This window comes from Macaca mulatta, chromosome 9 (assembly GCF_049350105.2).
Source record: "Macaca mulatta isolate MMU2019108-1 chromosome 9, T2T-MMU8v2.0, whole genome shotgun sequence".
NCBI classification, from domain to species: Eukaryota; Metazoa; Chordata; class Mammalia; order Primates; family Cercopithecidae; genus Macaca; species Macaca mulatta.
The window spans coordinates 33884091-33900042 of record NC_133414.1 but is presented as its reverse complement, the minus strand read 5'-3'; the positions used below and the strand labels follow the sequence as shown (position 1 = coordinate 33900042).

General features: G+C 36.3%; 1 protein-coding gene across 1 annotated transcript in view; it reads right to left on the bottom strand.

The window, feature by feature from the left end:
• The window catches only part of CCDC7 (coiled-coil domain containing 7), a 442752-nt gene that overhangs the window by 370952 nt on the left and 55848 nt on the right, over positions 1–15952 (bottom strand). The window contains exons 11-12 of the mRNA XM_028826154.2: positions 8061–8091; positions 7535–7624 (exon numbers count right to left, since the gene is read on the bottom strand). Of these exons, the coding sequence (XP_028681987.2) occupies positions 7535–7624; positions 8061–8091 (121 nt within the window). The remainder of the gene's footprint in view (positions 1–7534; positions 7625–8060; positions 8092–15952) is intronic.

Below are 15952 nucleotides of genomic sequence, written 5' to 3'. Positions count from 1 at the left end.
ACAAAGATCAAAAGAGACAAAGAAGGCCATTACATAAAGGTAAAGGGATCAATTCAACACGAAGAGCTAATTATCCTAAATATATATGCACCCAATACAAAAGCACCCAGATACATAAAGCAAGTCCTTAGAGACTTACAAAGAGACTTAGACTACCATACAATAATAATGGGAGAATTTAACACCCCACTGTTAACATGAGACAGATCAACGAGACAGAAAGTTAACAAGGATATCCAGGAACTGAACTCAACTCTGCACCAAGCGGACCTAACAGACATCTACAGAACTCTCCACCCCAAATCAACAGAATATACATTCTTCTCAGCACCACATTGCACTTATTCCAAACTTGACCACATAGTTGGAAGTAAAGCACTCCTCAGCAAATGTAAAAGAACAGAAACTATAACAAACTGTCTCTCAGACCACACTGCAATCAAACTAGAACTCAGGACTAAGAAACTCAATCAAAACCGCTCAACTACATGGAAACTGAACAACCTGTTTCTGAATGACTACTGGGTACATGACGACATGAAGGCAAAAATAAAGATGTTCTTTGAAACCAGTGAGAACAAAGATACAACATACCAGAATCTCTGGGACACATTTAAAGCAGTGGGTAGAGGAAAATTTATAGCACTAAATGCCCACAAGAGAAAGCAGGAAAGATCTAAAATCGACGCCCTAACATCACAATTAAAAGAACTAGAGAAGCAAGAGCAAACACATAAAAAGCTAGTAAAAGGCAAGAAATAACTAAGATCAGAGCAGAACTGAAGGAGATAGAGACACAAAAAACCCTTAGAAAAATCAATGAATCCAGGAGCTGGTTTTTTCAAAAGATCAACAAAATTGATAGACCACTAGCAAGACTAATAAAGAAGAAAAGAGAGAAGAATCAAATAGATGCAATAAAAAATGATAAAGGGGATACCACCAACCCCACAGAAATACAAACTACCATCAGAGAATACTATAAACACCTCTATGCAAATAAACTAGAAAATCTAGAAGAAATGGATAATTTCCTGGACACTTACACTCTCCTAAGACTAAACCAGGAAGAAGTTGAATCCCTGAATAGACCAATAGCAGGCTCTAAAATTGAGGCAATAATTAATAGCCTACAACCAAAGAAAGTCCAGGACCAGATGAATTCACAGCTGAATTCTACCAGAGGTACAAGGAGGAGCTGGTACCATTCCTTCTGAAACTCTTCAATTCAATAGAAAAAGAGGAAATCCTCCCTAACTCATCTTACGAGGCCAACATCATCCTGATACCAAAGCCTGACAGAGATACAACAAAAAAAGAGAATTTTAGACCAACATCCCTAATGAACATCGATGTAAAAATCCTCAATAAAATACTGGCAAACCAAATCCAGCAGCACATCATAAAGCTTATCCACCATGATCAAGTGGGCTTCATCCCTGGAATGCAAGGCTGGTTCAACATATGCAAATCAATAAACGTAATCCAGCATATAAACAGAACCAAAGACAAAAACCACATGATTATCTCAATAGATGCAGAAAAGGCCTTTGACAAAATTCAACAGCCCCTCATGCTAAAAACTCTCAATAAATTCGGTATTGATGGAATGTATCTCAAAATAATAAGAGCTACCTATGACAAACCCACAGCCAATATCATACTGAATGGGCAAAAACTGGAAGCATTCCCTTTGAAAACCGGCACAAGACAGGGATACCCTCTCTCACCACTCCTATTCAACATAATGTTGGAATTTCTGGTCAGGGCAATCAGGCAGGAGAAAGAAATAAAGGGCATTAGTTAGGAAAAGAAGTCAAATTGTCCGTGTTTGCAGATGACATGATTGTATATTTAGAAAACCCCATCGTCTCAGCCCAAAATCTCTTTAAGCTGATAAGCAACTTCAGCAAAGTCGCAGGATACAAAATCAATGTGCAAAAATCACAAGCATTCTTATACACCAGTAACAGAGAGCCAAATCATGAATGAACTCCCATTCACAACAGCTTCAAAGAGAATAAAATACCGAGGAATCCAACTTACAAGGGATGTAAAGGACCTCTTCAAGGAGAACTACAAACCATTGCTCAGTGAAATAAAAGAGGATACAAATGGAAGAACATACTACGCTCATGGATAGGAGGAATCAATATTGTAAAAATGGCCATACTGCCCAAGGTAATTTATAGATTCAATGCCATCCCCATTAAGCTACTAATGACTTTCTTCACAGAATTGGAAAAAACTGCTTTAAAGTTCATATGGAACCAAAAAAGACCCTGCATTGCCATGAAAATCCTAAGCCAAAACAACAAAGCTGGAAGCATCAGGCTACCTGACTTCAAACTATACTACAAGGCTACAGTAACCAAAACAGCATAGTACTGGTACCAAAACAGAGATATAGACCAATGGAACAGAACAGAGTCCTCAGAAATAATACCACACATCTACAGCCATCTGTTGTTTGACAACCCTGAGAAAAACAAGAAATGGGGAAAGGATTCCCTATTTAATAAATGGTACTGGGAAAATTGGCTAGCCATAAGTAGAAAGCTGAAACTGGATCCTCTCCTTACTCCTTATGTGAAAATTAATTCAAGATGGATTAGAGACTTAAATGTTAGACCTAAAACCATAAAAACCCTAGAAGAAAACCTAGGCAATACCATTCAGGACATAGGCATAGGCAAGGACTTCATGTCTAAAACACCAAAAGCAACGGCAACAAAAGCCAAAATTGACAAATGAGATCTAATTAAACTAAAGAGCTTCTGCACAGCAAAAGAAACTACCATCAGAGTGAACAGGCAACCTACAGAATGGGAGAACAATTTTGCAATCTACTCATCTGACAAAGAGCTAATATCCAGAGCCTATAAAGAACTCAATCAAATTTACAAGAAAAAAACAAACAACCCCACCAAAAAGTGGGCAAAGGATATGAACAGAAACTTCTCAAAAGAAGACATTCATACAGTCAACAGACACATGAAAAAATGCTCATCATCACTTGCCATCAGAGAAATGCAAATCAAAACCACAATGAGATACCATCTCACACCACTTAGAATGGCAATCATTAAAAAATCAGGAAACAATAGGTGCTGGAGAGGATGTGGAGAAATAGGAACACTTTTACACTGTTGGTGGGATGGTAAACTAGTTCAACCATCGTGGATAACAGTGTGGCGATTCCTCAAGGATCTAGAACTAGAAATACCATTTGACCCAGCCATCCCATTACTGGGTGTATACCCAAAGGATTATAAGTTATGCTGCTATAAAGACACATGCACACATAAGTTTACTGCAGCACTTTCATGGTAGCAAAGACTTGGAATCAACCCAAATGTCCATCAGTGACAGATGGATTAAGAAAATGTGGCACATATACACCATGGAATACTATGCAGCCATAAAAAAGGATGAGTTCGTGTCCTTTGTAGGGACATGGATGCAGCTGGAAACCATCATTCTCAGCAAACTATCACAAGAACAGAAAACCAAATACCGCATGTTCTCACTCATAGGTGGGAATTGAACAATGAGATCACTTGGACACAGGAAGGCAACCATCACACACCGGGTTCTAATGTGGGGAGCAGGGGGTGGAGGGATAGCATTAGGAGATATATGTAATGTAAATGATGAGTTAATGGGTGCAGCACACCAACATGGCACATGTATACATATATAACAAACCTGCACGTTGTGCACATGTACCCTAGAACTTAAAGTATAATAATAAAAAAAAAAGAAATAATACCAACCCTATTAAAACCATCCCAAAAAGACAAGAGGAGGGAACACTTCCAAACTCATTCTACAAGACCAGTATTACCCTGATACCAAATCTAGACAAAAGCTCTTCAAAAGAAAGGCCTATATGCCAATATTTTGGGTGACTATTGATGCAAGAATTCTCAACAAAACACTAACAAAACACATTCAACAATATATTAAAAGGATCATTCATCATGACCAAGTGGGATTCACAATATGCAAATCAACCAATGTGATACATCATATTAACAGATTGAAAGACAAGAATATGATCATTTCAACTGATGCTGAAAATGCATTTGATAAAGTTCAATATCCCTTTATGAAAAAAACCCTCTAAAAACTGGCTAGAGAAGAAACATACCTCAACCATAATAAAAACCACATATGACAAACCCACAGCCAGTTTCACTCCAAATGGGAAAAAACTGAAAGCCTTTTCTCTAAGATCTGGAACATGATAAGAATGTCCACTGTCATGACTGTTGTTCAGCATAGTACTGGAAGTTCTCACTAGAGCAATCAGATAAGAGAAAGAAATAAAGGGCATCCAAACTGGAAAGGAACATCAAATTATCCTTGTTTGCAGATGGTATGATCTTGTATTTGGAAAAATCTAAAGACTGGCCCAAAAAAAAAAAAAAAAACTCTTAGAACTGATAAATTCAGTAAAGTTACAGGATACAAATCAAAATACAAAAATCAGTAACATTTCTATATACCAACAGTGAATAATCTGAAACAGAAATCAAACAACTAATCCTATTTACAACAGCCACAAATTAAATACCTAGGTTTTAACCAAAGAAGTGAAAGATCTCTACAAGGATAACTATAAAACACTGATGAAAGAAATTGAAGAGGATACAGAAAAATGGAGAGATATTCCATGTTCATAGATGGGAAGAGTCAATATTGTTGAAATGTCCATACTACCCAAAGCAATGTACAAATTCATTGTAATCCCTATCAAAATATCAATGATATTCTTCACAGAAATAGAAAACAAATCCTAACATTTATATAAAATCACAAAAGCCCCAGAATAGCCAAAGCTATCCTGAGCAAAAGAAATGAAACTGGAGAAATTATATTATTTGACTTTAAATTATACTACAGAGCTACAGTAAACAAAACAACATGGTAGTTGCATAAAAGCCAACACATAGACCAAAGGAACAGAAGAGAACCCAGAAAAAATTCCACACACCTACAGTGAACTCATTTTCAACAAAGGTGCCAAGAACATACAGTGGGGGAAAAGACAGTCTCTTCAATAAATGTTGCTGGGAAACTAGATATCTATATGCAGATGAATAAATCTTGAACCCTATCTCTCACCTTACACAAAAATCATATCAAAATGGATTAAAGACTTAAATCTATGACCTCAAACTATGACACTACTCCAAGAAAACATTGGAGAAACTCTCTAGCATATTGGTCTGTGCAAAAATTTCTTGAGTAATACTCCACAAGTAACGGTAACCAAAAAATAAATGGACCCATGGGATAACATCAAGTTAAAAACCTTCTGCACAGCAAAGAAAACAATCTACAAAGTGAAGAGACAACCCACAAAATGAGAAAAAAAATATTTCCAAACTACCCATCTGACGAGGGATTAACAATCGGAATATAAAAGGAGCTCAAATAACTCTATAGGAAAAAAATATCTAATAATCCAATTTAAAAATGGATAAAAGATTTGAATAGATATTTCTCAAAACAAGACATACAAATGGCAAACAGGTATGTGAAAAGGTCCTCAACATCACTGATCATCTAAGAAATGAAAATCAAAACTACAATGAAATATCGTCTTGCCCCAGTTAAAATGACTTTTATCCAAAAGCCAGGCAATAACAAATGCTGGGGATGATGTAGAGAAAAGGGAACCCTCGTATACTGTTGGTGAGAATGTGAATTAGTAAAACCACTATGGAAAACAGTTTGGGGGTTGCTCAAAAAACTAAAAATAGAGCTACCATACAATCCAGCAATCCTATTGATACGTATATATCCCAAAAAAAGGAAACCAGTATATCAAAGAGATATCTGCACTCCCATGTTAGTTGCAGGTCTGTTTTCAGTAGCCAAGATTTGGAAGCAACCTCTGTGTCCATCAACATATGACTGGAAAAAGAAAATGTAATACTTATACACAATGGAGTACTATTTAGTCATAAAAAAGGAGATTGTGTCATTTGCAACAACATAGATGGAATTGGAAGTCATTATGTTAAATGAAATAGGCCAGGCACAGAAAGACAAACATTGCATGTTTTCACTATTTGTTGGGGCTAAAAATCAAAACAATTGAACTCATAGAGATAGAGAATAGAAGGATGATTACCAGAGGCTTGGAGTGTGAGCAGGGGGTGGGGATGGTTAATGGGTACAAAAAATATAGTTGGAAAGAATGAATAAGACCTAGTATTTGATAGCACAACAGGGGGACTATAGTCAATAGTGATTTAATTGTACATTTAAGAATAACTAAAAAAGTATAATTGGATTATTTGCAACACAAAGGATAAGCGCTTAAGGAAATGGATACCCAATTGTCCATGATGTGATTATTACACATTGTATGCCTGTACTAAAATATCTCATGTACCCCATAAATACATACGCTTACTGGTACCCACAAAAATAAAAAATGTTTTTAAATGTTTTAAAGAATGGGTAAGAGTATAACCTACCAAATGAGCACCAAAGTTTCCATGCATTAAACAAGAAAACCTTGTGGTATCCTAGATCATATACTGAAGTTCGTGCAAAAACCATTGCTCTCTAGAGCAGAATTAGAGACAAAACACCTAAAGAAACAACACAAGGAAGCAAAACCAGAAACTGGTGCAACATCCTCAAGTCATCTAAGAAGCTCCAGCGTTTTTTCAATGTGCTCTAACAGTATGTGATTAGCATGCTGCAAAATTCTCACACTTGGTCAGACTACTCAGTTCTTCAACATGACAATTTACTATTTTTAGTTATTTTGTTCCAATGTTCTATTCCTACTTGGCATGATACCTAAAGGAAAACTATTCCTAAACTGAACATATATGACAGCGCTGATCTTATATTTGACACCTGTGTAAGACTACTGCTTCTCTAACTGATCAAATAGCAAATCTCCTGTATGATTTCTGCTTCCTCCCCTAGTAAGGAAGAAATATCAAGCAACCAACATTATTGAATTTAGTATTTTTCCTCAACCATATATCTTAAGTTCTTAAGTGGTTAATAAAAGTTCACTTTTAATGTATTTGACTTTATTGTCTATAGTTTGAATTTGTAAGCTCTCTAACGATGGCAAAGAGAACAATAAAATACAAGAGGAAACAAATTTTCCTTTACCCTTGCATTTCTATTTCTATTTACTCTATTTGGTATAATGAACTGGGATACACACATTACATAATTGTAGAAACTACCACGAAATGCATTTACAATATATTTGAAAACTAATTTACTGCTAGTTTAATAAAGGTAAATATTTGGCCTAGAAATGTCTGTCAGATGTTTAAATTTTATCTGTTTTTTCATGGCATCCTTTTGGTTTTGACACCTAATATGATAATTTAGAATATGGCATAATTTTATTTTTTAAAGCATAGCTGCTACAAATTATTAATAATAAAAACATATTATATAACATTTAAATATCTCTTTGATTTCTATCCTAACATAATAACTCTTGTTAGGTGTATGCCATTTTCAAACATAAAATTTTTCCAACCTCTGTGTCCTTCAACTTTTGTAGTTCATTTTCCAGCACCAACTTCTCTTCTGATAACAACTCAAAATCACGTTGTATCTGTTTGTATTCCTAGAAACAAATAATTTTAGTAATAATGAAGAGTAAAACTCTCAATGTAGAAAGGTTATTCAGATATTTAATTATTAAAGTAAGAAAGTCTTCATTAACTCATGACAAGAATGAAACATTGATATCAGTATGTACAGTGAGACAAGAATTGGAGCTGAAAGACATAAAAGAGCTAAAAGTGTCAAGGACTGGAACTATTCAGATGACTGTAGGACATTACAGTTTAGTATTTCAGAAGTGAATTATTTCTGAGTGATAATGGGGGTAAAATGAACAAAATAGACAAGGCTTTCCAGTTCACATATGCATAAAATTATTTTAAATAAACTAAGTAAGCACTGGATCTTTATATAGGATTAGGTATCCTGACAATTTCTAGAATCTGTTAAGAACTCAAGGACAAAGTGTAATTTCAAATTGAGATTACTATACTTACAGCATCTAACAAAACTTGATCATTTACAGCTCTGAAAAATAAACCAAAAAAGTATGTTTATAATTGTACATTTATATTTTAATTTATATAACACACATATTTTCTTTGTAAAGATTTTAATACAAATGAAGTTTAATGGACACTTTGATTACCACTTCGAAAATTTAATACTCTCCCTAGAAATATTATAGAATCACTGTTACCTTTCCAGGACTTGTTCTATGCATTTACACAATACTGCATGTATGTTTTCCATTCTGTAATTTTTATTAGTGGTGGGTTGGATTTCAGTTTTCTTTTTCACATAAATGACATCACTGTATATATTGTTCTCAACTTACTTTTTCACTTAACATAAAGTCTGAGATTTCTTCATATCCATAAACATAGATCTTTCTCAGTTTTTTTAAGTGCTAATGATTATTCCACAGCAGGAGTTGGCAAACATATTTTGCAAAGAACTAGATAGTAAGTATTTTAGATTCTGCAAGCCTGATGGTCTCTATCACTATTACTCAATGGGTATGGCTGTATTCCAATTAAATTTTATTTACAAAAATAAGTTTCAGGTTAGGTTTGACATTGTTCCACAGTTTGCTGACACAGTTTGGTGACATTGTTCCACAGTATGGATAAACCATAGATTATTTGGGCCACAGTTTGCTGACATTGTTCCATAGTATGGATAAACCATAGATTATTTTTGAAAAGAGTTATTCATTTATTAAATCAGAATTTATAACAGCTCTATTTAGGTATAATTAATATATCACACAGTCCACATTTTAAAGTATACATTTCAATTTCTTTTAATATATTCACCAACTTAAGCAACCATCACCACCATCATACAGTGCACATTTTAAAGTAGACATTTCAATATCTTTTAATATATTCACCAACTTGAGCAACCATCACCACTATCTAATTTTACTACATCTTATTTACCCCACAAAGGAACACCAGACACATTAGTAGTCACTCCCAATTCCTCTTTGCAAATACCCAGCCAGTAGCCTACTTTATCTCTCTAGATTTGCCTATTCTGGATATTTGACACAAATAGAAGCATATAGTATGTGGTCTTTTGAAACTGGCTTCTTACATTTAGCAATATGTTTTCGAGGTTCTTCCCTATTATAGCACGTTATTACTTTGTTCCTTTTTACTGCCAAATAACATTTCATTATAAGGATATTCCACATTTTATTTATCAATCACTTTAGGGACATTTTGTTTGTTTCAACTTTTCTGCCATTATGAATAATGCTATTATGAACATTTATGTACAAGTTGTTGTGTGAACATGTGTTTTCATTTATCTCATGCGTAAACCTAGAAACAGAATTTCTGAATCATATGCAGACACTGTATTTAACATTTTGAGGAACCGGCTAACTGTTTTCTAAACCAGATACATAACTTAAATTCCCATTAGTAATGTATGAGGTTCCCAATTTCTCTACATACTTGCCAAAAAATCATTGCCTTGTCTATTTGATTATAGCCATCCCAGGGCGTGTAAAGTGGTATCTCATTGTAGTTTTGATTTGCAATTAAAACTAGTGACAGCCAGGCCCAGTGGCTCATGCATGTAATCCCAGCACTTTGGGAGGCCGAGGCAGGAAGATAAACTGAGGTCAGGAGTTTGAGACCAGCCTGGCCGACATGGTGAAAACCCATCTCTACAAAAAATACAAAAATTAGCGGGGCATGGCGGCAGGTGCCTGTAGTCCCAGCAACTTGGGAGGCTGAGGCACAAGAATTGCTTGAACCCAGGAGGTGGAAGTTGCAGGGAGCTGAGATCATGTCACTGCACTCCAGCGTGGATGACACAGCGAGACTCTGTCTCAAAAAAAAACACAAAAAAACAAAAAAACCTAGCAACTACCAATGTTAAGTATCTTATCATGTGATTATTGGGCATTTCTATATCTTCTTTGGGAAAATACCTATTCAGATACTTTACCTATTTTTAATGGAATTATTTATCTTTTTATTACTGAGGTGTAAGAGTTCTTTGTATGTTCTACTAAGTACCTTAGCAGATATATGATTTGTGAATATTTTTCACATTCTATGAGCAGTTTTTTTCATGTTTTTGATAGTATCATTTGCAGCACAAAAGTTTTTAATTTTGATAAAGTTTATCTATTTTTTTCTTTTGTTGATTGTACTTCTGATGTCATATCTAAGAAACCACTGCCTAACCCAATGTCACAAAGATTTACTCCTATGTTTCTTCTAAAATGCCTATAGTTTTACCTCTTAAATTTAGGTCTTTGATAATTTTGACTTTAGTGAATGGCAAAAATAAGTAATCCAGTCTCATTCTTTTGCATGTGGATAACCAGTTGCCCAAGTACCATTTATTATAAATTAAAGACTTTTCTTTCCCCCATTGAATCATCTTACCTTGAAAATCATTTGTTCATAAATGTAAGGGTTTATTTGTGGACTTTCAATTCCATTCCATTGCTCTATATGTCTAGCCATATAGCCATATGTCTAGCCTTATGCCAGTAACATTTTGCCTTGGTTACTGTAGCTTTGTATTAAGTTTTAAAATCAGTTAAGTGTGAATCTTCTAACTTTGTTCTTAAGATTGCTTTGGCTATTCTAGCTTCCTTGAACTTCCACATGAGTTTTAGAATCAGCTTGTCAGTTCTGAAAAAATGTCAGCTAGAATTTTGAAAGTAATTACATTGAATCTGAAGGACAATATGGGAAGTATTGCTACCTTAAGATTATTAAAGACAGGTGTGGTGGCTCACGCCTGTAATCACAGAACCTTGGGAGGCCAAGGCAGGAGGATCACTTGAAGCCAGGAGTTCAAGACGAGCCTAGGCAACACAGCAAGACCCTGTCCCTACAAAAAAAAATTTTTTTTTAATTGCCAGGCATGGTGGTGCATGCCTGTAGTCCTAGCTGCTTAGAAGGCTGAGGTAGGAAGATGCCTTGGGCCTAGGAGTTAGCAGCTGAAGTGAGCTGTGATTGCATCACTGCACTCCAGTCTGGGTAACAGAGACCCTGTTTATAAAAAATATTAAGTTTAACAGTCTATGAAGATGAGATATCTATTCATTTCTGTAGGTGTTCTTTAAGTTCTTTCAATTATGTTTTGTAGTTTCAGTGCCCAAGTCTTGCATTTCTTTTTTTAAATTCAGTCACGATCTCTTTGGTGCTATTATAAATTGAATGTTTTCTTTATTTCACTTTTGAAATGTTCATAGTTAGTGTATTCATTTCCTATGGCTTTAGTAATAAAGGACCACATATGGGTGATTTAAGACAACAAGAATTTATTTTCTCACAGCCTGGTGACTTGAAATTCAAAATTAAAGTGTTGGCACAGCCATGCTCCCTCTGAAATATCTAGGGAAGTAATCTACCGTGCCTATTCTAGCCACTGTTAGTCCCTGGTATTCTTTGGATTGTGGCAGAATAAATCCAGTCTCTGCCTCCATCTTTACATTAGCAGTCTTTCCTCCATGTTTACCTGTCTTCTCCAATTCCTATAAGGACATCAGTCATGTTGGATTAAGGGCCCATTCTACTCCAGTATGACCTCATCTGAACTAATAATATTGGCAATAACCCTGTTTCCAAATAGGGTCACCCTGAGGTAGCAGGGGGTGAGAACTTCAACTTATCTTTTGAGGGGATACAATCCAGCTAGTGTATAGAAATACAAATCGTTGGCTGGGCACAGTGGCTCACGCCTGTAATCCCAGCACTTTGGGAGGCCGAAGCGGGCAGATCACGAGGTCATCAGATAGAGACCATCATGGCTAACACAGTGAAACCCCGTCTCCACTAAAAATGCAAAAAATTAGCCGGGCGTGGCGGCGGGCGCCTGTAGTCCCAGCTACTTGGCAGGCTGAGGCAGGAGAATGGCCTGAACCCAGGAGGTGGAGCTTGCAGGGAGCCGAGATCGCACCACTGCACTCCAGTCTGGGCGATAGAGCGAGACAACGCCTCAAAAAAAAAAAAAAAAGAAAAGAAAAGAAATACAAATTGTTTTTGTTTATCGATCTTATATATTGCAGCCTTGATGAATTCACTCATTACTTCCAATAGGTTTTAGCAAAATAACCAGTTAATATCATAATGGCAGGATCAGGTTCACACATAACAATATTAACCTTAAATGTAAATGGACTAAATGCTCCAATTAAAAGACACAGACAGGCAAACTGGATAAAGAGCCAAGACCCATCAGTTTGCTGTATTCAGGAAACCCATCTCACATGCAGAGACATACATAGGCTCAAATACAGGGATGGAGGAAGATCTACCAACCAAATGGAGAACAAAAAAAAGCAGGGGTTGCAATACTAGTCTCTGATAAAACAGACTTTAAACCATTTAAGATCAAAAGAGATAAAGAAGGCCATTACATAATGGTAAAGGGATCAATTCAACAGGAAGAGCTAACTATCCTAAATATATATGCACCCAATACAAGAGCACCCAGATACATAAAGCAAGTCCTTAGAGACTTACAAAGAGACTTAGACTTCCATACAATAATAATGGGAGACTTCAACAACCCACTGTCAACATTAGACAGATCAACGAGACAGAAAGTTAACAAGGATATCCAGGAATTGAACTCATCTCTGCAGCAAGCAGACCTAATAGACATCCACAGAACTCTCCACCCCAAATCAACAGAATATACATTCTTCTCAGCACCACATCACACTTATTCCAAAATAGACCACATAATTGGAAGTAAAGCACTCCTCAGCAAATGTAAAGGACAGAAATTATAACAAACTGTCTCTCAGACCACAGTGCAATCAAACTAGAACTCAGGACTAAGAAATTCAATCAAAACCGCTCAACTACATGGAAACTGAATAACCTGCTCCTGAATGACTACTGGGTACATAGCGAAATGAAGGCAAAAATAAAGATGTTCTTTGAAACCAATGAGAACAAAGATACAACATACCAGAATCTCTGGGACACATTTAAAGCAGGGTGTAGAGGGAAATTTATAGCACTAAATGCCCACAAGAGAAAGCAGGAAAGATCTAAAATTGACACTCTAACATCACAATTAAAAGAACTAGAGAAGCAAGAGCAAACACATTCAAAAGCCAGCAGAAGGCAAGAAATAACTAACATCAGAGCAGAACTGAAGGAGATAGAGACACAAAAAACCCTCCAAAAAATCAATGAATCCAGGAGTTGGTATTTTGAAAAGATCAACAAAATTGATAGACTGCTAGCAAGACTAATAAAGAAGAAAAGAGAGAAGAATCAAATAGATGCAATAAAAAATGATAAAGGGGATATCACCACCGACACCACAGAAATACAAACTACCATCAGAGAATACTATAAACACCTCTATGCAAATAAACTAGAAAACCTAGAAGAAATGGATAATTTCCTGGACACTTACACTCTCCCAAGACTAAACCAGGAAGAAGCGGAATCCCTGAATAGACCAATAGCAGGCTCTGAAATTGAGGCAATAATTAATAGCCTACCAACCAAAAAAGGTCCAGGACCCGATGGATTCACAGCTCAATTCTACCAGAGGTAAAAGGAGGAGCTGGTACCATTCCTTGTGAAACTGTTCCAATCAATAGAAAAAGGGAATCCTCCCTAACTCATTTTATGAGGCCAACAGCATCCTGATACCAAAGCCTGGCAGAGATACAACAAAAAAAGAGAATTTTAGACCAATATCCCTGATGAACATCGATGTAAAAATCCTCATTAAAATACTGGCAAACTGGATCTAGCAGCACATCAAAAAGCTTATCCACCATGATCAAGAGGGCTTCATCCGTGGGATGCAAGGCTGGTTCAACATACATAAATCAATAAACGTAATCCAGCATATAAACAGAACCAAAGATAAAAACCACATGATTATCTCAATAGATGCAGAAAAGGCCTTTGACAAAATTCAACAGCCCTTCAGGCTAAAAACTCTCAATAAATTCGGTATTGATGGAATGTATCTCAAAATAATAAGAGCTATTTATGACAAACCCACAGCCAATATCATACTGAAGGGCCAAAACCTGGAAGCATTCCCCTTGAAAACTGGCACAAGACAGCAATGCCCTCTCTCACCACTCCTATTCAACATAGTGTTGGAAGTTCTGGCTAGGGCAATCAGGCAAGAGAAAGAAATAAAGGGTATTCAGATAGGAAAAGAAGAAGTGAAATTGTCCCTGTTTGCAGATGACATGATTGTATAGTTAGAAAACCCCATTGTCTCAGCCCAAAATCTCCTTAAGCTGATAAGAAACTTCAGCAAAGTCTCAGGATACAAAATTAATGTGCAAAAATCACAAGCATTCTTATACACCAGTAACAGACAGACAGAGAGCCAAATCATGAATGAACTTCCATTCACAATTGCTTCAAAGAGAATAAAATGCCTAGGAATCCAACTTACAAGGGATGTGAAGGACCTCTTCAAGGAGAACTACAAACCACTGCTCAGTGAAATAAAAGAGGACACAAACAAATGGAAGAACATACCATGCTCATGGATAGGAAGAATCAATATTGTGAAAATGGCCATACTGCCCAAGGTAATTTATAGATTCAATGCCATCCCCATCAAGCTACCAATGTGTTTCTTCACAGAATTGGAAAAAACTGCTTTAAAGTTCATATGGAACCAAAAAAGAGCATGCATTGCCAAGACAATCCTAAGCCAAAACAACAAAGCCGGAGGCGTCACGCTACCTGACTTCAAACTATACTACAAGGCTACAGTAACCAAAACAGCATGGTACTGGTACCAAAACAGAGATATAGACCAATGGAACAGAACAGAGTCCTCAGAAATAATACCACACATCTACAGCCATCTGATCTTTGACAAACCTGAGAAAAACAAGAAATGGGGAAAGGATTCCCTATTTAATAAATGGTGCTGGGAAAATTGGCTAGCCACAAGTAGAAAGCTGAAACTGGATCCTCTCCTTACTCCTTATGTGAAAATTAATTCAAGATGGATTAGAGACTTAAATGTTAGACCTAAAACCATAAAAACCCTAGAAGAAAACCTAGGTAATACCATTCAGGACACAGGCATGGGCAAGGACTTCATGTCTAAAACACCAAAAGCAATGGCAACAAAAGCCAAAATTGATAAATGGGATCTAATTAAACTAAAGAGCTTCTGCACAGCAAAAGAAACTACCATCAGAGTGAACAGGCAACCTACAGAATGGGAGAAAATTTTTGCAATCTACTCATCTGACAAAGGGCTAATATCCAGAACCTACAAAAACTCAAACAAATTTACAAGAAAAAAACAAACAACCCCATCAAAAAGTGGGCAAAGGATATGAACAGACATTTCTCAAAAGAAGACATGCATACAGCCAACAGACACATGAAAAAATGCTCATCATCACTGGCCATCAGAGAAATGCAAATCAAAACCACAATGAGATACCATCTCACACCAGTTAGAATGGCGATCATTAAAAAGTCAGGAAACAACAGGTGCTGGAGAGGATGTGGAGAAATAGGAACACTTTTACACTGTTGGTGGGATTGTAAACTAGTTCAACCATTATGGAAAACAGCATGGTGATTCTTCAAGGATCTAGAACTAGAAGTACCATATGACCCAGCCATCCCATTACTGGGTATATACCCAAACGATTATAAATCATGCTGCTATAAAGACACATGCACACGTATGTTTATTGCGGCACTATTCACAATAGCAAAGACTTGGAATCAACCCAAATGTCCATCAGTGATAGACTGGATTAAGAAAATGTGGCACATATACACCATGGAATACTATGCAGCCACAAAAAAGGATGAGTTTGTGTCCTTTGTAGGGACATGGATGCAGCTGGAAACCATCATTCTCAGCAAACTATCACAAGAACAGA